Source organism: Meriones unguiculatus (assembly GCF_030254825.1).
Source record: "Meriones unguiculatus strain TT.TT164.6M chromosome 13 unlocalized genomic scaffold, Bangor_MerUng_6.1 Chr13_unordered_Scaffold_34, whole genome shotgun sequence".
Taxonomy (NCBI): Eukaryota; Metazoa; Chordata; class Mammalia; order Rodentia; family Muridae; genus Meriones; species Meriones unguiculatus.
Window position 1 is genome coordinate 9,944,570 of NW_026843646.1, and position 21,039 is coordinate 9,965,608.

The following is a 21,039-nucleotide window of genomic DNA, read 5'->3' on the forward strand; positions in this document are numbered from 1 at the left end:
CAGGTGTGGGACCCCACAGCCCTGCCCAGCAGGAAGCTGCAGAGAGAATCTTGCCCACCTCTCCCCCTGGCCCTTCCTCCCTCCTACCTGGTGTCCAGGGTGCTGGATTGGGGTGGAGAGGGGAGGAAGAGATACTGAGAAATGTGAAGAAAAGAGTTTCTGAAAACTACTGCTTTCCACACCTTAATCAAGCAGACAGGCTGGAGGGGCCCTGACAGGGACACACAGCCGTGAGGGGCCAGGGGGTGGCTTGCTTCGTGTGCAAGGCCTTGAATTCCATACCCACCTCCATCAGATAGATAGATAAATAGACAGACAGACAGATAGGTGGGTGGGTGGATGGATGATTGGTGATAGATGATAGGTAGATCATAGATGATAGATGGTAGGCAGATGATGATAGGTAGATGATAGATGGATGATAGGTAGGTAGGTAGGTAGATAGATAGATAGATAGATAGATAGATAGAATAACCTCCACGAAGGCAGCTTGGAGCTGAGCAGGGACAGGCATCAGGCCAGGGACTCACGGGGAGGAGGCTGTTGTTGCTTTTTTTGTTTTTTCTAACTGAACCAAAGAGGCCTCACAACAGACCTATAGGAAGAGCAAGGGGGGGGGCATGGGGGGAGAAGAGCCAGGATCAGAGCTGACTCTGTTCCAGTGACAGGAGGAAAAAAAATCTGAAAACCTGAGCCTGGTCTAATGGCACTAGGGTGGGGGAAGGGATAAGGGAAACCGAGGCAAGAGAGTCACAGGTTGAAGTCCCAGGGAATTTAAGGAGCCAGCATGAAAGGTGAAAGCTGGTGGGGGGGGGCCGGGGGGGCACAGCAGCAGAGTGCCTGCCACATGGGTAGCAGGGCCCGAGTTTGAATCCCAACACCGTGAAAAAGAAAAAAAAAATTTAGTGGTCATAGGGGCAGGGTGTTCACTCAGAGAGAGGAAGAGGGAGGGATTGAGAGAGGGAAACAGAAGGAGGGAGAGAGAGTGATTGAGAAAGATAGAGGGAGGGAGAGAGAGGCTGAAAGAGGGAGGGAAGAAGAGAGGAAGAGGGAGGGATTGAGAGAGGGAAACAGGGAAAGAGGGAGAGGGATTGAGAGGGAGGGAGGCTGAAAGAGAGGGAGAAAGGGAGATTGATAGATGAGGGAATGAGAATGGTAAGTAGAGAGAGAGAGGGAGGGAAAACAAGGCAGAGTGCCCTTCATCCTGGGCCCCTGGTGGTGAGTACCAAAGATGACATCACAGGCAGCTAAGGAACCTCAGAGTGGGCCAGAGCATCAAGATCCCTGAGCCAACACAACCTGGTCAAGAGGAACAGGGGTTTCTTCTAAACATCCTCACTGCAGGCAGAACCCTTCACCTGTTAGGTATAACAGTTCCAGTTCCTGTTCCAATTTCCCTCCAGATGATGTGGGTTCGAGTCCCAAGACTCTTTGCCTCCTCTGGTTGCTGTAGTATCTGATAGCCTCTCCGAGGTGCTGCGTGCACTGTACACATGTGAATTAGAGATGTCTTGCTCAAGGCTGGAGAGAAGGCTCAGAGGTTAAGAGCACTGGCTGCTCTTCCAGGAAGGATCAGGGTTCCATCCCAACCACCCATGTGTCGGCTCAGAACTGTCCCTAACTCCTATCCCAAGGGTCAAATGCCCATACTCAGACATCTATGCATCCAGAACACGGATGTACAGAAAATAAAAATAAATAAATAATATATTAAAAAAGAAATATCAGGGACAGCCTCTGACATAAACTGATTGGCCTGCTCTTTGATCACCTCCCCCTGAGAGGGGAGCAGCCTTGCCAGGCCACAGAAGATGACAATGCAGCCACTCCTGATGAGATTTGATAGACTAAGATCAAAACCTCCCCTATCAGTGGAATTGGGGAGGGGCATGTGTGAAGAAGGGGGAAGGAAGGTGGGATTAGGAGGGAAGGAGGGAGGTGTTTATGGGGGGATACAAAGTGAATAAAGTATAACTAATAAAAGTTAAAAAGAAAAAAAGTATCTTGCTCACACTGTATTTTTTTTTTCTTTTTTTTCTTCTTCGAGATAGTCTCACTGTGTACCCTTGGCTGGTCTAAAACTCATTATGGCCGACACCTCTGACCCCAGCGCTCCAGCAGGCAGAGGCAGGGTGAACTCTGTGAGTTCAAGGCCAGCCTTGGTCCACAGCACGTGTCCAGAACAGCCTAAACATTTTTGTTTGTTTGTTTTCGAAAAATAAAAAACAAACAAAAAAAAACTTTAAAAATTGAAATAATTTCATCAGTTTTGTTATTATTATTATTATTTTGTATATGGTTGTTTGGCCTGCAGGTCCGTCTCTGAACCATGTAGGGGGAGCCAGGAATTGAACCCAGTCCCAAGATCCTGGACAGAAAGCCGCTGAACCATCCATCTCTCCAGCCCACCCTTTTATTTATTTCTTCTGATTTTCTTTCATGACAGGAACCCTCCGTGTAGCACGTCCCGTCCCCCCACCCCACCCCACCCCTGTCCCCCGCCCCTCCACCCTCCCCACTCCCTACCTCCCCCCACCCTCCCCACCCAGTCCACACAGACACACCCTACTGGTTATACATCCTTTTCTTCAAGGACCTGGCCTGGGAGCCCAGTGAAAGGAAGGCGAACCATAGAGAGGCCTGAGCCGCCTGCGGGAGCTGTGCCGCCGCTGGCTGCAGCCGGAGCGACGCTGCAAGGAGCAGATGCTGGAGCTGCTGGTCCTCAAGCAGTTTCTCAGCATCCTCCCGCGCCACCGGCTCCCCGGGAGCGGGGAGGAAGCGGCAGCCTGGGCGCGCAGCCTGCACCCGGCCTCCCCGCAGGTGAGGGGCCACCACCCCCGAGTCCGAGAGCCTGCTGTAAAGCCTCCGGAGCGTGAATTCGGTTCCCGGACCCCGGCTGGACCCCTCCAACGGGAGAGGAAGGGGTCCCATGCCATTCTCTAGGCATCTGCTTTCACATTCACACACAAACACTCAGAGGAGGACGGGATAGGACTGTGCCTTTTGGGGATGTAACCTGAAACCATTGTCAGTGTGAAAAGTTTTTATTTAATTTTTGTTCATGTGTGTGGAACAGCTCCAGGGGCACACAATAGGCCATCGCATCCCCGAATCTGGAGTCACAGGGCCTATTGTAAGCTGCCCGGTGTGGGTGCTGGCTGCTGTGTCCGGGTCGCTCTTCAGAGCAGGGAGCACACTTTGTTTTGTAAAAGTGATTTTACAAAAAGGTTTTTTTTTTTTTTTTGTTTTGTTTTTTGTTTTTTTTTTTCACGTGCATTGTTCTTTTGCCTACATTAGGGCCTCCGGAAGATCAGCTCAACCTTTGAGCCATCCCTCCGGCCCCAGAAAGTTCACCTTGATTAACGTTTTCCAGATCCCCCCCCCCAGAAATGTCATTTCATAGTTAAGCCACGTTCTCCCCCGCCCCCCCCCCCCATTGAATCTTCCCACTGCCGTGTCAAGAGCTCCGAGAGGGAAGGGCTTATTTTGGGGGGTCAAGAACAAGAGCCACAGTCTGGAGCCAGGAATGTACGGCACAGGTGTGGCTGGTCCCCTTGATTCCCTGTTTAGCAGTAAGGAGGAGGTGGATGCTGGCTCTCCCCTTGTCTCCCTTCCTCCCATTCAGCACAGTCAAAGCTGCTGGGAGATGCTGGCTAGCTCAGGCTAGCCTCGAAGCCTCGTTTCAGGTGACCCAGAGCCCAGTCAAGGTGACAGGGAAGGCCTTGGTACTCACCAACTCCTTGCTCTTAGCAGGGACAGCGAGCACTAACTGAGGTCTTGCGCCCCTCCAGGGCACCCTGACTTTCAAGGCCGAGGCTGGATCTCTGACTCGGGGGTGGGGGGGTGGGGAGTGGGAGCAGCTGGTCGTGGCCTGGAAAGGCTTGTGGGGAGAGAGCTAGGATGGCAAGAGCACAGCCATGCCGGTTGAGTGATGCTCTTCCTGATGCCCTGTGGTCCGTGTGGCTCTGGTGAGCTAGGGTCTCCTCGAGGCTGTGAAGAAGCATCCAAACGCCGCTCAGGGCCTGGAAGGGTTTCTTTATTATTTGGCCCTCAAGACCGGGTAACAGTCCATCCATCGCTGAGCCAAACCAAGGTAGGTACCTGAAAGCGTTCACTGATGTGGGCTGAGAGCCTCAGGGTTCCTTGCGTGACTCAGTCTGAGTCTTCCTTGTCTGTTTTTTCTTCTGTGCACATGTGGATTTTTAATAGTTCTTTTTGTTGTTGCTGCTGTGTTTCTGAGACAGGGCTGGCTGGGAACTCACCGTGTAGACCCTCCTTGGCCTTCTGAGACCTGGGGCTAAGGGCTAAGACACTTCACCTGTTTTGATACGTTTTCACTTTTTCTCTGATGATTTCATATACACACACACATAATGTACTCTGATCAGAATCAATTCCTATGCCCCTCTTCTTCCCAGAATGCTTCCAGTTCCTGTGCTCCCGCCTCTCGAATCCTTCTTCTTCTCAGGGTGGCCTCCCATTGCTCTTACAGCCCCTCTCACTCCCACTTGGAACCCTGTTTTTCCTAGCACGCGCCTTTCCATTCCTCTCTTAGCCCTTCCCACTCCCTCTGGAACCTTTCTTTCCCAAATGCCCCTCCTATTTTTCGTTTCTTTTTGTTTTTCGAAACAGGGTCTCTCTGTGTAGCCCTGGCTGTCCGGAACACGCAAACCTCGAACTCACAGCCATCCCCCCCACCTCCGCTTCCCCGAGCGCTTAGAGGAACAGTTTTTATAGATTGACACCCCACCGAGACCTCATGTCCTAACACTGGCATTGGAGTCACGGGCTGGGCCCTTTCTATCTGCTCATGTTCTCCCGTTTCAGGCCTGGTGACCAGAGTTGCCTGGAATCCCGATCTGATCCCAAAGCAAGAGGAGGACTGGAAGGAGGAGGCCGAGCCCGCGCAGGCCTGGGTACAAGATGCGTCCCGGGGAACGGACCCCAACTGTGAAGAGAAACCACCACCGAAAGATGCTGTCCCTCCGCAGCAGCCCGGGGGTTCCCCAGGAGAGCTGGGGCGCACGGCCACTTCGCACGTCCCCGGCATGGCCAAGGAGGAAGGACTTTGGAGAAGTGGGGAGCCAGGGCGCACCTGTAAATAATGTATTTTAAAATGCCGCGTACAACAGATGTGGTATGAAAGAGATTCATTGGATAGAGAGAGGGAGTGGGAAGGAGAGAGAGGGAGAAGGGAGGTAGGGAGGAGAGGGAAAAAGGTAGGGAGGAGAAAGAGGAAGGGAGGAAGGGAGAGAGGGAGAGAGGGAGAGAGGGAGAGAGGGAGAGAGAGAGAGAGAGAGAGAGAGAGAGAGAGAGAGAGAGAGAGAGAGAGAGAGGGAGGGAGGGAGAGAGAGAGGGAGACCCCCGCCTCGTGTGTGCCCATAGCCCTCCCCAAATGCCTGGATGCCTGGAGACTCCTCCTCGGTTGCCGGAGATCCCGCCCCTGTTGGCCGAAGACCCCGCCCCCTGTACCCGGAGGTCCTGCCCCAAGCGCCTGTACACCCCGTCCTGGTGGCCGGTGACCCCTTCCCAGTGTCCGGAGACAGCCCCCCCAATGCCTGGAAACCCCGTCCCAGTGCCCCGAGATCCCGTCCTCGTGCCCCGGTCTCCTGTTCGAAAACCCCACCCCAAGCCTGCAGACCCCGCCCCTGCATCTTCCCCACCACCACCAACGGAGACTCCGCCTCTGGGGTCCAGAGACCCCGCCCCATACCCGGAGACCCCGCCTCCGTGCCCGGATCTCTCTCCCCTGTGCAGAGACCCCGCCCCTTGCCCAGAGACCCCCGCCCCTTGCCCGGATATGGCTCCCTTGTCCGGAGACTCCGCCTCCGGTGTCCAGCGACCCCGCCCCTTGCCCGAAGGCCCCGCCCCCGCCCGCCCACCAGGAAGTAAGCGGCCTCCGCGGGCGGGCGGGCGGCGCGCGGCTCTTACAGCCGGGTCGGCGCGTCGACTGTCCAGAGTCCGCGGCCGGGGCGCGCTGAGGTGAGGGCCGTGGGGTCCCCGACACGTCGTGGGGAAAAATACCGGGAGTGGGGGGGGGATGGGGACGACCAGAGGCGATGCTCGACGGGGCGGGGGGGGTGGCAGCGGAGAGCCTAGTGCGCCGTAGGGAGGGCGGGGGACGAAGGAGGGGACGGAGCGGGGGCGACAGCCTCGCGATCCCAGCCGTCGGTCGCCCCGTTACTTCAGGGCCCGACTCCCAATTACTTCCCCCTCTCCCCCCACCCCCGGGTGCGTGGCCTTCCGGGTCTGAGCTGGCTCCCCTCCCCCAATCTCCCCCCCTCCCACCCGTGATCGTGCCCAAGGGCCGGTAGGACGGGCTGTGAGGAGGGAAGGATGGGGGGTCCCAAGGGAAGTGCAACTACTTCCTCGCGTGCAAAGCAGCGAAAGCAGGTAGACTTGGCCATGGGAGCGAGAGGGGATCCGAGTTCAAATCTCTAGCGTCTCCGCAGTGGCTGCTGTTGTTCCCCCGAACACTCACCCCCTCCGCGTCCCCCAAAAAGTGTCTGTATTAACAGAACTTCCTGATGATCCGTTCTTCTTTGAGCTTTTTGTTTTGCTTTTTTTTTTAGGCAGGGTCTCTCTTGCTGGGTAAGGTTGGGCTGGCCTCAAGACAGTGCTGGGCTTTACTCAAAACAGTGCTGCCTTTCCCCGGGCCTGAGACTGAAGTTGAGCACACTGTGGGTTTTTTTTTTTTTAAGTAACAGACGCCTCCACACAGGCTCTCCCTTCCGGACCCCCCTTCTTCCCAGGGGTCTGGGGCTTGTTAAACTCCGTTACTGGCATAAAATCTGCTTTAAAAAAATTTTTTGCCTCAAGTCAGTCGGTTCACTAGGGCTACACCCTGCTCTCTTTTTTATGGGTGTGGCGTGGGCCCATAAAAAAGCCCTGGAGTGTGTGTGTGTGGGGGGTGGTTAGAATTATTTGCTGGCTTTGACTTCGTCTGATGAGACTTGGGGTGCAGCCCGGAGGAGGAGGAAACCGGGGGTTTTGGGCGGGAGGCTGCCCACGCCACCCAGGCTCCCCGACCCAGAACAGGAAGTTGAGTAAGGCTTAGCACCGTTTGAAAAAAAAAAAAAGTTGCTGCCGGCTGCGCCTGGGCTGCTGGGCTGGGCGGGGGACTTCCTGAATTGCTTGTACAGAGTCAAATCATCGCTGCGGGCGACTCAGGCCCAGCCCAGGGCCAAGAAATAATAATAATAATAATAATAATAATAATAATAATAATAATAATAAAAAGTCAACTGAACAAGGAAGGACCCAACAGGCCGGCCCGGGCTGGAGGATATACCCAGCCATGATAGTGAGGAGTATTTTAATGATTTGCAATTCCGTGCGTTCGTTTGTGTGTGCGTGGTGGGGGTGGTTCACTCGTTCTGCCATTCATCAGGTCCTGGGCCCCCGAACCCGGGTCCTCGGGCTAGGCATCGAGCACCTGACACCGTGAGCCATTCTGCCAGCTGCTTCAAACTCATGACTCAGCGGTAGAGCCCCTGCCCAGAATTCCCCAGTGACTGGCTGGGTGTGGCTCAAGAGACAGAACCCCTGCCTAGAATACCCCAGTGAGGTACTGGGGGGTTGTTGGTGATTGTGGTTTCTTTGTAGTCCTATTCCAAGATGATAGAAGCTACAAGGATCTCTTCTTTCCCTTTTTTAATTTTTTTAGAGATTTGTTTATTATGTATAGTTTTCGGGCTGCATTGCGCCTGCACACCAGCCAAGGGCACCAGATCTCACTGTAGATGGTCGTGAGCCGCCGGGGCTGGGACTCGAACTCGGGACCTCTGGAAGAGCAGCCTGCACTCTCTGAGCCGTTTCTCCAGCCCCTCTTTTCTTTTCTTTCTTTCTTTCTTTCTTTCTTTCTTTTCTTTCCTTCGAGACAGGGTTCCTCTTTGTAGCCCTGGTTGTCCTGGACTCGCTTTGTAGAGCAGGCTGCCCTGGAACCCACAGAGATCCGCCTGCCTCCCCATGTGTTACAGTGTGTCGCCGCACCGGCTAGATTCAGGGATCTAGCTTGAATCTCTCCCCCTCTCCCTCTCTCTCCCTTCTCTTCCTCTCTCCTCTTTCTGTCTATTCCCCTCTTGCCCTATATCCCTCTCTCTCCTCTTCCTCTGTCTCTCCCCGTTTCCCTCTCTCTCCCTCCTCTCTTTCCCTCCCTCCCCTTTTTCTCTTTCCCTCCATCTCCCTCTCTTTTCCTCTGTCCTCTTTCTCTTTCCCTCTCCCTCCTCCCCTCTCTCTCCCCTTCTTTCTTCCCCTTTCCCTCCCTCTCTCCCTCTTCCTCTGTCTCTCTCTTCCTCTCTTCCCCCTCTCCCATCTATCCTGTCTAGTAATTGGGGGTGTGAAACTGGATGGGAGTGGAGGGTGGACAGAAGGTGAGGAAAAGCCGAACCCACCAAGTGGCCCAGCTGAGCTCCAAGCTGTGTCATGCGTCAGGAGTCAGGATACCGGGGTAGCTCAGATTGCTCTCCCCAACCAAGACCCGGGGCACCGCTGATCCGCGCTCCCGCCCCTCCCCAGGCCCGGGACTCGAGTCGCCATGGCCTACCATAGCTTCCTGGTGGAGCCCATCAGCTGTCATGCGTGGAACAAGGACCGGACGCGTGAGTGGCCTGATGGGGAGGCCTGGGCATGAGTGGGGAGGGGGAGGGGTGCCCACACTGCCCGTCCTCCCCCTCTGCACCCCGCAGAGATCGCCATCTGCCCCAACAACCACGAGGTGCACATCTATGAGAAGGCTGGGGCCAAGTGGAACAAGGTGCACGAGCTGAAGGAGCACAATGGGCAGGTGACAGGTGGGTCAGAACCACCCTCCTGGAGGGGCGGGGGGATCAGCATCCCTAGTTGTGAGCGTCTGGGGGTGGCTTGCTGGGAATCACTGGGCTCCCTGATAAGTGGGGTACAGCACCCACCCTAGAGCTCCCCAAGGAGATCTCACCACTTGCTAGAATCCCCCAGTCAGATCTAAGATCACATCCACCTAAAACTGCTCAGTGAGGGGGTTAGGGGCGTGGCAGACGCAGAACACTTGATAGAATACCCCAGTCAGGATCCAGTGAGGGGCTGGGGGCGTGGCCAGGGATAGAGCAGTTGCTAGAATTCCCCAGTCAGGATATGGTGAGGGGCTGGGAGCATGGCCAGGGGTCAAGGACTTAATCAGCATGAGGAAGACTAATTGCTAGAATGCTCCAAGGATGATCACACCCGTCTAAAATTGCCCAATGAAGGGCAGCGGGTATGGCCAGGGACAGAGAACTTGATCAGCTTGAGGAACGCTACTTGCAGTCAAGATCCTGTGAGAGGCTGGGGGTGTGGCCGTGGGTGGAACACCTGATCACAGTGAACCAGGCTACTTGCTAGAAATCCCGGAGTCAGGATCACAGCTGCCTAAAATTGCCCAGTGAGGAACTGGGTGCATGGCCAGGGGTGGAGCACTTGATGGAATTCCCCATTCAGAATCCAGTGAGGAGCCTGGGGTGTGCCCGGGGTTTCAGTACATGCTGGAATCCTCCAGTCAGGATCCGGTGAGGGGCTGGGGGCGTGGCCGGAGGTGGAGCCCGGCCCTGGAGCAGCACATCCGGGGCGTGGTCACCATAGCCTGCAGGTTCTTAGGTTCGAACCCCTCCTCTGACCCAACCCCGCAGGCATAGACTGGGCCCCTGAGAGCAACCGCATTGTGACGTGCGGCACAGATCGCAACGCCTACGTGTGGACCCTCAAGGGACGCGCGTGGAAGCCCACACTCGTCATCCTCCGCATCAACCGTGCTGCCCGCTGCGTGCGCTGGGCCCCCAATGAGAACAAGTTCGCTGTGGGCAGTGGCTCCCGCGTCATCTCTGTCTGCTATTTCGAGCAGGAGAATGATTGGTGGGTGCTTGAGGGGGGACACGGAGGGAGGGCCTGGGGAGGAGAGGAGGGGGGAAAGGTGGGGGAGAGTAGAACAGAGGATGGGGGAGGGAATAGGACCCTGGTGGGAGGAGGGGAAAACCCAGGAGCGGGGAGGATGGGGGAAGGAAAGAGATCTGGATGGGGGAAGAAGAGGACCCGGATGGTGGGGAGGACAGGGTAGGGAAGAGGACGGTTGGAGGGAGGAGAAGGGCCCGGGGGAGTGGGGGACTCCGGTGGGGAAAGAGGGAGGACTGGAGGGGAGAGGGATGGACCCGTGTGTGGGAGAGCACGGGACCAAAGCACCCAAGGTCAGGGTGTCCCTAAACAGATGGTGCCACTCTGGGGGAGTCTGTCCCTCCCGCCGGGGTGGATCCCAGGGTCGTCCTCAGTATCGTGACGTGACCCGATAACGGCAGGGACAGACAGACAGCTGCCACCTCTGGGGACATCCTCAGGGGTCTGTCACCCCCCTGCTCATGCCAGGGACCCCCACAAGCACCCAAACATCATCTGAATGCTCAGAGACCAGCCAGGGATGACTTTCAACTTGTGGTCCTCCTCCTGCCTCTGCCTTCCCGGGCTGTCATGACAGGCTTTTGCACCACAATTGTGCGTGCCATGCATACACTTAAAAGATTTATTCGTTATCTTTTCTGTGTACAGCACTCTGACTGCACTGCACCCGCTCTCCAGCAGAGGGCGCTAGATCTCACTAGCCGGCCTTGAGTCGCAGTGTGGGGGCCGGAACTGAACATAGGGCCTCTGGGAGAGCGGCCATCCCTCCATCTCCCAATTCGTAGTCTGCCCTGTTTGTTTTTGGTTTTTGGAGACCGGGTCCCTCTGTGTGGCCCCGGTCCCTCTGTGTGGCCCAGGCTGGCCTCGAACTCACAGCCATGCCCCTGCCTCTCCTCTAGGTGGGTGTGCAAGCACATCAAGAAGCCCATCCGCTCCACCGTCCTCAGCCTGGACTGGCACCCCAATAGTGTGCTCCTGGCTGCTGGCTCCTGTGACTTCAAGTGCAGGTGAGCTCCGAGGCAGGGGGGAGGGAGCTCCAAGTCCCTCCCTAGCCCCATCCCCCGTCTAGCCTGGGCTACCCTCATTATTCCCTCCCCCATCCCCCCATCTAGCCCAGGCTACATGGTATGATCCTACATCTAGCCTGGGCTACATTCTATGATTCCCCCATCTAGCCCGGGCTACCATCTATGATTCCCCCCCCCATCGTCTAGCCTGGGCTACTCCCCTGTCACAGATGTGCAAAAGGCGAGGGGGAGAGGAGGGAGGGGGGAGAGGAGAGGGCAGAATTGGGGCCCAGGGGACTGGGGCGCCCCACTCCTGTTGCCATCCTAAGCAGGGCAGGGGGAACCTGAGGCAGGCCCCCATCAGCCCCCCAGCTGCTATCCCAGGCATCAAGGCGGGAGGAAACTGAGGCAGCCCCACCCCACCCCATTCGTGTCAGTCTCCAGGCTGCCATCCCGGGCAGGGCAGGCAGGCCCTACAGGGCCTACATCAAGGAGGTGGAGGAGCTGCAGGCCCCCCACCCCACCCCCAGCAGCCCCGCCTCACCTCCGCTCCCTGTCAGCACCGGCCCCGCCTCGCCTCCACGCCCCCACGCCCCCCACTCCCCCCCTTCTCCCACTACCCCTCTGCCCCCCCCTCAGCACCGCCTTTTGCTCTTACTCCGCAGGATCTTCTCGGCTTACATAAAGGAGGTGGAGGAGCGGCCGGCGCCCACGCCCTGGGGCTCCAAGATGCCCTTCGGGGAGCTGCTGTTCGAGTCGAGCGGCGCCGGCGGCTGGGTGCACGGCGTTAGCTTCTCTGCCAGCGGGGGCCGCCTGGCCTGGGTCAGTCACGACAGCACCGTGTGCCTGGCCGACGCCGAGCGCAAGATGGCGTGAGCGGGGGAGAGATGCGGGGGGTGGTTACGGTTAGGAGAGGAGGGGGCAGAAGGGGGCGAGTAGGGGCGGGGTGGGGAGAGGGCAGGCAGGGAGGGGTCCTGGGGTGGTTAGGGTTCAGTGTGGGGCGAAGAGGGCAGGTGCGGAGGGGAACGGGTTAGAGGGGGCGAGGGTTTGAGGTGGGGGACAGAGGCGGACCAGGAGGGGACCCTGAGGGTCGGTGTGGGGGGGGGCAGATTGCAGGCTGGGAGTGGACAGGGGGTCAGGGGAGGGCGGGGGGAAGGGGACTGGGATTTGGGGGGTTCAGTGGGGGACACAGAGGGCAGTCAGGGAGGGGACCTTGCTGTTTTGGTTTCGGTGGGGGGCGCAGAGGGCAGGTGGGGAGGGGATGTGGCGTCCTTACCCCGTCCCTCTCCCCAGCGTGGCCACCCTGGCCTCTGACGCCCTGCCGCTCCTGGCCGTTACCTTCATCACCGAGAACAGCCTGGTGGCGGCGGTGAGTGGCTTTTGGGGGTTCCCTCGCCCCTCCTCCCGCTCTCCATCCTTCACCCACGCGTGGGGCTTTCTCGGTGTAGCCTGGGCTAACCCTCCCCGGCCTCAGTTTCCCCGAGGGACGCTCCCCCGCCCTCTGTCACTCCCCGGCAGGGCCACGACTGCTTCCCGGTGCTGTTCACTTACGATGGCGCGGCGGGGAGGCTGGCCTCGGGCGGCCGGCTGGATGTGCCCAGGCAGAGCAGCCAGCGCGGACTAACGGCCCGCGAGCGCTTCCAGAACCTGGACAAGAAGGCCAGCTCCGAGGGCGGTGCAGCTGGGGGCGCCGGGCTCGACTCGCTGCATAAGAACAGCGTCAGGTGCCTCAGGGGCGCAAAGGGAGCCGTTTTGGGAGGTGGACAGGGTCCTGGGGGAGGCGGACTCAGCAGCATGGGGTCCGGGGCGGGGGGCGGGCCTAGGAAGGTGGGCACGGCAGCGTGGTGTCCGGGGCGAGGCCCGAAGGAGGCTGGTACAACAGCATGTTCAGGGGAGGGGCCCGGGTTGTTGCGTGGGGCCTGGGGGAGGCAGACTCAGCAGCGTTTTGGTCAGGGGCGGGGCCTCAGGGAGGTGGGCACGTCAGCGTGTCGTTGGCAGCTTGGGCGTGGTCTGAGGGAGATGGGCGGGGCCCCAGGGAGGCAGGGACAACAGCATGAGTTGTGGGCGGGTCCAGAGGGAGGCGGGCGGGGCATGGGGGAGCTGAGCACCGCTGCCGCGTGGTGATGGAAGTCAGGGCGTGGCCTGAGGGAGGCGGGACGGGGCTGAGGGAGGTCAGGGCGGGGCCCGGGGTGGGCACTTGGCTTGGTGCTGGAGCTGGGGGAGGGGCCCGAGGGAACTGAGCACAGCAGCTCGGCGCTGGAGGGTGGGGCTAGAGAAGACCGCAGGCCAACCTCAAGGGTTTTGCCTAGCCCTGGTAGGGCCTGGAGGAAGCCGGGAAGTGGCCGGTGGGCATCTTGCTGGAGCCCGATCGTGGGAGACCCCAAGGCCACCAGCCGTGGGGCTCGGCCGCCCTCCGGCTTACCGGGAAGTGGGGCCTGCTGGTCCCTGCCTGCCGCGCGGTCCAACCTCACTTCAGCGGGTTTTGGGGGTTTTGGCCTGGAAGCCCTGGCCCCTGACCCCGGCCCCGCCTCCCTCCAGCCAGATCTCGGTGCTGAGTGGGGGCAAAGCCAGGTGCTCGCAGTTCTGCACGACCGGCATGGACGGCGGCATGAGCATCTGGGACGTGAAGGTGAGGCTGCCCCGGGACCCCGTGTACCCCCTCCTCGACCTGGCTGCTGCCCTGGGAACCCACTGGGAACCAGCCCGCCTGCTCCTTCCCCACAGAGCCTGGAGTCGGCTCTGAAGGACCTAAAGATCAAGTGAGCAGTGGGGAGCTGCCGAGGACGACGATGACGTCGGGGGACTCGGGGGAGCCAGGGCTGCTTTGCTGACCACTTCTGGGCCTCACAGGGGCGCTGCCCGGGAGGAGAGGGGACTTTTCCCACCCGCTTCAAGAAAATGTGCCTTTTAGAGAAATGCTTCAGTCACTGAGACAAGAGCCACAGCCCGGTGCTGGCCGCGAACTGCTTCCACTTTTGGTTAATAAAGATGCCAGCTTGAAAGGCCTATGGTGTTTGGAAGTGTGGATGCAGCCCCGGCACCCTGAGCGCGGGGGGGGGGGGGGGGAGGGGCGGCCTTGAACCCGGCTCTCTGCCTGTTTCACCTTAGTGGTCTGACTGTGCTGTGCGCTCGGCTCCGGGCCTTAGTTTGGAAACCTCGCTTCTCTGTGGCTCTGGCTCTGTGGTTCATGCTCAGTGGTTTTTACCCAGTCCCCAAGCCCTGTGCCCACTTCCTCCTCCTCCACCCCAAGTGAGGTGGTGTTGGAGTTCGGGTGGGGCGGGGCCCCTTCGGTCGGGGTCAGGCCCCGGGGCACGGGGCAGAGGTTCCTGTGCGTGGGGCCCTCCTATCCCACGGACACCGGCCTCAGGAGTCTCACGGGCATTCAGGGAGCGCACAGGGGACCTCACAGCATGGGCACTGGGCACGCCTCCAGCAACTCCCCCGCAGGCAGGCCTCTGCCTGAGGGCACAGAGGACCCCACAGCCTGGGCACTAGGCACCGGGACCCTGGGGCACGGCCTCCGGTGGGCCCTGGGCAACTCCGGATAGGCTGGACACAGCTGGTGTATTGTGGGGTACCACCAGCCCAGAGTGTCCTGGGTGTCCTGGCACCAGTGGGCACCGCAGCAGCCAGAGGACCCACCAGACGAGGGTTACGATAATGTGGTTTAATCGTCCAAATACACAAGTTGAATTTGAGGAGTATGTCTCTCGTCTGGGTGATGCGGGGAGCGGTGTCTCGAGATGGTCGATGGTGGGCCCGGCCCTGAGTGGGCGGTGAAGGCCACAGGGCAGAGGTCAGGGGGGCACCGGACAGGCCCGGGCCCACTCTCGCCCCCCGCCCCCCGCCATGCAATCTACGGATGAACATGGCCTCGTTCTCAACCCGCTTTCTGGGCGTCTCTCTCCGCACTCCCACAACCAGGGTTCCGGATTCTTAAAAACGGCAGAAATATCCGGAGGGTGACCTGTGAAATGCTGTCCCGCATCTTTTGGGCCCCGCGGGAGCAGCCCCTCCCCCCCAGTCCCCCGCCAGGATGAGGAGGCCCTGGAAGCTGGCTCCAGGCCACGGCGGTGGGGGGGGCGGCAGGTCCCCTCCTACCTCCAGCTTACTTACTCAGGGACAGTGACTGCTTTCATTTTCCTCCTACAGGGTGGCATCATCTTTTGCTGCAGGTGGAAAGGGGAGGGAAGGGAAGGCAAAGGGGGGGGGGTGGTCAGGACAGGAAGCACCCCGCGTTGTTCCCCATCACAGGACACCACTGATGGACACGGGTGGGGGTGGAGAGGGAAGGGACGGACCCCAAGTGGGGTTCTGCTGCGGACCCCTGGCCCAGCACCCATGCTCCTGTGTGCAGGACCACCATGCTGCTGGCATGGGGACCTCCCATGCCCAGTTCCAGCCTCTCCTGCCCACTGAAGTCTCTGCAGCCGCACCGCCGTGGCCCCTGGGAGGTCAGCAAGGACCAGGCCCTGGTCACTTCAGAGCTCAGTAGGTGCAGGAAAGGGGGCAGCGGCCCCCATGGCCACCATCCCTTCCCGTGGAGAGTGACAGTTACACACCTGTGGGAATGTGGCCCACCCTTATATGTTCGATGGAGGGCAGCACATGTGTAAGCTTAGATATAGCTCCTGTAGCTTATGGGTAGGTAGCTCACATGTAGCTTACATGTAGCTCATATGTAGCTTACGTGTAGCTCATGTGTGGCTTACATGTAGCTCATGTGCAGCTTATGTGTAGCTCACGTGTAGCTCATGGGAAGCTCATGGATGGACGGAGGGGGTGGGCAGGCAGCCCCCGTCCTCGGCCTCTCCCACCTCACAGCCTGGGCTCAGGGCCCCACCTTTCCTCTCCCCTTCCTTCTTCCTGGACGCCTCCTCCGGCTGCTTCCAGTGATGGCCAGGCAGGCGAGGTTGGCCTCGGCCTGCTCCGTCTTCCCGGCCAGGTGCATCTTCATGTAGTGCTCTTTAGCACTCTGCTTCTCTTCTCTGTGTGGACCGGGGTTGTCACAGGGCGCCCTCCCGACCGGCGGGACGAGACAGGGGAAGGAGCTCGCGGGTGCAAAGGAGGTGGTGCTTCAAAGGGACACTGCCTTCTACCGATTGGACACCACTCAAACAGGAGGGATGGGTGCTGAGCAAGCTCCTGTGGGCACACTGGCATGTGAGGGGCAATGCCAGCTGGAGATGCAGCCTGGGTGTCCGGGGGATGGCAGATTGCTCCCGATGGGCGTGGGGAGGGAGGCCATGGAGGAGGACAGGGACACGCGGCTTTCTGAAGGCCCCCCAGGCCACATGCTGGGCAGCGACAGGGCACAAACATGGGGCCAGCTACGGGAGGACCCATGGGGGCTCTGCCAACAGGGACCGGGTGGGGAGGTGGCACACTAGACCAAGTCGTGCAGTTTCCCGCTCTGCACTTGCTGGGCACAGCAATGTGAGGACGGTGGCTTGGTGGCTCAGCAGAGGGCAGAGCCCCGGGGGGATGGCGCGGTCCCCAGAAGCCCACCCCTGGAAGGCGCTGACGGGAGCGCGCCCACAGCCGCAGGGACCCCTGGGTCCCTTCTCCGCAAGCACCCGCGGATGGGAACAGGGTGGCGACCCTGGGGACCTCAGCCGGGGGCAAGTTACCATTCCCTCCGGGACAGCTCCCGTCCAGGTCCAGCTGTGTCCACGCTTTTGCTAGGGCGGAGCAGAGGTGGGGGAGCCATTGGGGGAGCCGAGGGCCAGCCCCCTTCCCCATGGCCCTTGGGACTGGGACAGCTGTCAGGGCCTCACCGGAGTGAGCAAGGAGAGAGAGTGTCCAGAGCGTGCCAGCTGGCACCTGTGCCCAGTGGGCCCAGGTCCACAGAGGGCAGCATGGCCCCTGCCCTCCCCTTCCCCCACTTTCCCTCTCTTCTCCTTCCCTCCCCTATCTTTTCCCTTCCCCTTCCCTCTCCATCCCCTTTCCTCCCTGCCCACCCTCCCCTCAGCCTGTTCCTCTGCAGTTAACTACACCTGTCCCAGGGTAGGGTGGGTCCTCCCCACCCAGTTTCCAGGAGGAAAGGGAGGTTCGGGGAGGGCAGTCATTCTCAACAGAAAGAGATCCGTTCCCTAGCGTGAGCCGAGAGAGGCCTCTGGTGCTGACCGGTGCCAGCCCTGGGGTTCCTGGGCCTGCATCCAGCTTGAGAACCTCTCTACCCCAGCAGAGGGCCTGGCCGGCCCTCACCCCATCTCCCTTCCCTCGGCCCGCCCATCCACCTTCTACCACCACTACCAATCTCCGGGAGACACCTCCTGAATCCCACAACACCTTAGAATCTGTTCCCAGGAGTTTAAAACATAAGCCTTGGGACGACAGGCCCAGTGTCGGAAAGGCGCTTGCTGCAAACCTGATGACCCGAGTTCGAGCACCAGGACCCCCACAACCTGACCACGCACCACAGCCTGCTTACACCCAGACATAAACAGCTTTTCTCCTTCAGTTTTCCGAGACAGGGTCTCTCTGTTAGGCCCTGGCCATCCCGGGCTCGCTCTGTAGACCAGGCTGGCCTCGAACTCATGGAGATCCCCCTGTCTCTGCCTTCCCCGCTTAGAGCTGGGACTAAAGGAGTGTAACACACACTGGCCCATGGATAAATTTAAGGCCTGGAACCACTTGCCCGCTCAGTCCCAGCCCAGCACCCCACTTTCTGCTCTTCAGGCACACAGGGCTGGTCTCCAGCCAAGGGCCTTGCACTTTCTGGTCTGGCTGCCTCCACTGCTCTGCCCGGCACTGCTGTCTGCTTTTTGTTTTTAAGTCATGGCTCGCTCCTCCTTATTACACAGGGCTCTTCCCCCGATATCTGTCAGTCCATCACAGGCCTTCCTGTGTCCCCACTAGCCCGAGGGTCCCTGGAGCAAGAATCAGTGGCTCCTCAAAACTGTCTGCACATGACATCAGCGCATGGAGGGGCAGAGGCAGGAAGAGCAGCTCAGGCCAGGATCAGTTACCCAGCAAATGTGAGGCCCTGACTAAGAGTCAAACAACAGACCGACAGACTGACAGACCAGGCAGTGAGAGCCAGGAGGATGGACAGATGGCCTGCCAAGCGGACAGGCTGAGCAAAATTAGAGTTGAAGGTAGAGCCGATGGCGGTGTGACACTACTGGTGACAATTGATGCTCCAGCCAGGGATGGACCAGTTCCTGCTGAAGCAGGTCTTACTTAGAGCTGTCTGGCAAGCTCTCGGTGCCTGCCCTCCCTCTCTCGCCAAGCAGCATCTCTCTCTTCAGCAGGGGCCCTTGCTGCACGTGCAGATTTTGTGATAAGGCAGCCAGGACCTCGCCAAGCTCTGGAGACCACTGGCAGGGTCGGCAGGGTCGTGTGCTCATTTTCCTGGGCAGCAGCTGCAGGGGCCTTAATTGGGCCGCCAGGGCTGGTGCCATCCACTTTTAATGACTACCTGCCTCAGTTCCCAGGGGTTCTAGGGATGCTCATGAAAGGCCCTATTGTAAGATGCCAAGCTTTGTCATTAAGAAAAAAAAAAAAATCTAACAGAACCCAAAACAAACAAACCAAAACAAACCAAAAGCCCTTTCTTGAGCGGGCAGTCAAAACTGGTTAACACATTCCCTAAACTTGTCTATGGGATACCTTGGCTTGGTTTACGGAAGTTCTTTCAAGACTCTTTATTATTATTATTATTATTATTATAAAGAAAATAGGTTTATTTAGCAGATATTTCTGAAACATGGAAGTCCAAGGTTGGGAAGGCTCACTTGGTTGGAGCTCTAGCAGAGGTCCTGTTGGCTGCATTCCATCATGGAAAACGGCATCAGGGCAGGTGTCTGCAATCAAGACTCTTCAAAACAAGCCGCAGAGGTCCATGCCTGTGATCCCAGGCTTGGGGAGGCAGAGGCAGGTGGATTTCTGTGAGTTCAAGGCCAGCCTTGTCTACAGAGCGAGTCTGGGACAGCCGGGGCCACACAGAGAGACCTTGTCTTAAAAAAACCAAAACCAAAACCAAAACCAAAACCAAAACCAAAAAAAAAAAAAATTCACAGTATGATTGACGAACACAGAACCCGTCCTTTGCTCCTTGGGGATTTTTTTTTAATTTTTTATTTAACTTTTATTAATTACACTTTATTCAATTTGTATCCCCCCATAAATCCCTCCCTCCTCCCCTGGGAATTTTTTAAGAATAACTTTTTCTATAGTTTCTATAGTTTTAATTTTTTAACCAATGTTTTCTTGTATTAATCCAAACCCTTTCTGCCTGCAAAGCTTCTCACAGAATCTACAGACTGAAGCCAATTAGCCATGACTTTATACTTAAAAGATTGACAAACTGTCATCCTCAAGATTCAGTATTCTGGAGCTGAAAAAAAGTACGGAGACGACAGGGGGCGGGGGGAGGACGACGAAGAACAGTGTGGTCCTCCACCACAACAGGACGAAGTTGACAGAAAACCCTGTTAGGATACACTGGGGGTGGTGGGTGTCCCTACCTAATATATATATATATATATTAAAGCCTAACATCTCAACACCGATGTGGAAGCAATTTCAGCTTGAACAAGAGCTCCAGAGCAGATGCTCCTGGAGGCTGCCTGCATCTGCTGGCAGGGCATACTTGCACATCTGGAGCTAGAGCCAGGCCCTTAGAGGGGACAAGGATGAAGGATGGAGGGCGGAGGATGAACTGATGGAGGATGGAGGGTGGGCTGATGGAGAATGGATGATGGAAAGCTGGAGGGATGTCACAGTGGTTAAAGAGGTGCCTGCTGCTCCAGATGGACCTAGGCTCAATCCCCCATGCCTACCACTGTCTGTGAATCCACTTCCAGCAGATCTCATAATCTCTCACACACGGGAAGGCTAGTTTTCTAAAAATGAAATAAAATTCCTTAATCATAAGAATAAAACCTCTGATCTAAGAAAGACTGTTATGCCAGGATCACGCGAACCTGAGACCACCAGGAGACACTTTATTAGAGAGCGATCAAACTCTGGACACCAAGTCTTACTGATGCAGCAGTAGAGAAGTGGTTTTTAAAGGGAAAAACCACAAGTAGGGGGTTTCCATGATAGCAAGCAGGGGCATTCAAGACCTTCTCCTGGTTGCTAAGCATGTGATCAACTGAACCATGTCTCCAAACCCTGACGTGAACCTTTCATTTCTCCATGTTCTATGCCTGCTGGAAGAATTTTAGGAGGACTTGCTGATCTAATTGAATATCACTGGGGGTAATTTGGGGCTCAATGGGACTGTACTGACTGCCGGTTTCCTCACCTCCTGCCCGCTCTCCATCTTCCTGCCACTTAAAGTTTCCTCCATGAACTCCATGACACTCCTGGGAGGTAAACTCCAGGAAAATGGCAGGCAGAGTTGCCCTGTTGGGAGAGCCTTGTTTAGCTACAGGGAAATGAAGTAATAAAGAACAGGAAGTAGCTTTCAGGAACCTACATCATTGGCTGGAGGACAGTCTGCTCTTCTTCATTGTTCTTTGTGTGTGTGTATTTTATTGCATAGTTTTTCATAATGGAGAAATCAGCCTACTGTCATTTTTTTAATATAATTTTATTTATTATAATTTAATCACTTTGTATCCCAGCTGTAGCCCTACCCTCGTCCCCTCCCAATCCTGTCCTCTCTCCTTCCCTCATCTCCTCCCAGACCCCTTCCCCAGTCCACTGATAGCAGAGGACTTCCTCCCCTTCCTTTTGACCCTAGCCTATCAGGTGTCATCAGGACTGTCATTCATAGTCTTCCTTTGTGGCCTGGTCAGGCTGCTCCCCCCTCAGGAGGAGGTGATCAAAGAGCCAGCCACTGAGTTCATGTCAGAGACAAAATCTCAAAACAACCTAGATGTCCCTCAACTGAGGAATGGATACAGAAATTATGGTACATTTACACAATGGAACTAGAAAAGATCATCCTGATTGAGCTAGGGCGGACGGCTGCCCGTGGCCTGTCAGCACAACAGAAGGCATGCCAGTGTCACGCGTGTCTGGTACACAAGGCCCATGCTGCTGCATCCAGGCTCTCTTCACCTCCAGGCTGAGTTCCCTTCAGCTCCCGGCATCCCTCCCGCCAGCTGCTCCTTCTCCTAAGAACCTGGCTACTTTGGTCCTGTCTCTCTCTTCCTTCCTCCCTCTCTCTGTTTAT

The 21,039-nt window shown here is 57.6% G+C and overlaps 2 protein-coding genes across 2 annotated transcripts; both read left to right on the forward strand.

Annotated features, from left to right (window-relative positions):
- The first annotated feature begins 5,395 nt into the window (after positions 1-5,395).
- On the forward strand, positions 5,396-5,986 carry LOC110563109 (uncharacterized). Its single transcript, XM_021660069.1, has one exon. It carries the CDS (start codon positions 5,396-5,398, stop codon positions 5,984-5,986), a length of 591 nt encoding a protein of 196 aa, XP_021515744.1.
- Arpc1b (actin related protein 2/3 complex subunit 1B) lies at positions 5,845-13,913 on the forward strand. The gene is made up of 10 exons (XM_021660061.2): positions 5,845-5,982; positions 8,518-8,600; positions 8,688-8,792; positions 9,642-9,864; positions 10,800-10,907; positions 11,573-11,779; positions 12,201-12,276; positions 12,426-12,631; positions 13,446-13,536; positions 13,632-13,913. The coding sequence occupies exons 2-10, from the start codon at positions 8,537-8,539 to the stop codon at positions 13,668-13,670; spliced, it is 1,119 nt and encodes a 372-aa protein (XP_021515736.1). The 5' UTR covers positions 5,845-5,982; positions 8,518-8,536; the 3' UTR covers positions 13,671-13,913.
- The last annotated feature ends 7,126 nt before the right edge of the window (positions 13,914-21,039 follow it).

Bases quoted from the DNA above. Each gene is read 5' to 3' on its own strand.
- LOC110563109 (XM_021660069.1), top strand. From the start codon at position 5,396: ATGCCTGGATGCCTGGAGACTCCTCCTCGGTTGCCGGAGATCCCGCCC.
- Arpc1b (XM_021660061.2), top strand. From the start codon at position 8,537: ATGGCCTACCATAGCTTCCTGGTGGAGCCCATCAGCTGTCATGCGTGG. The intron at 8,601-8,687 runs GTGAGTGGCCTG...TGCACCCCGCAG, and splicing joins GTGGAACAAGGACCGGACGC to AGATCGCCATCTGCCCCAAC. The intron at 10,908-11,572 runs GTGAGCTCCGAG...CTTACTCCGCAG, and splicing joins TCCTGTGACTTCAAGTGCAG to GATCTTCTCGGCTTACATAA.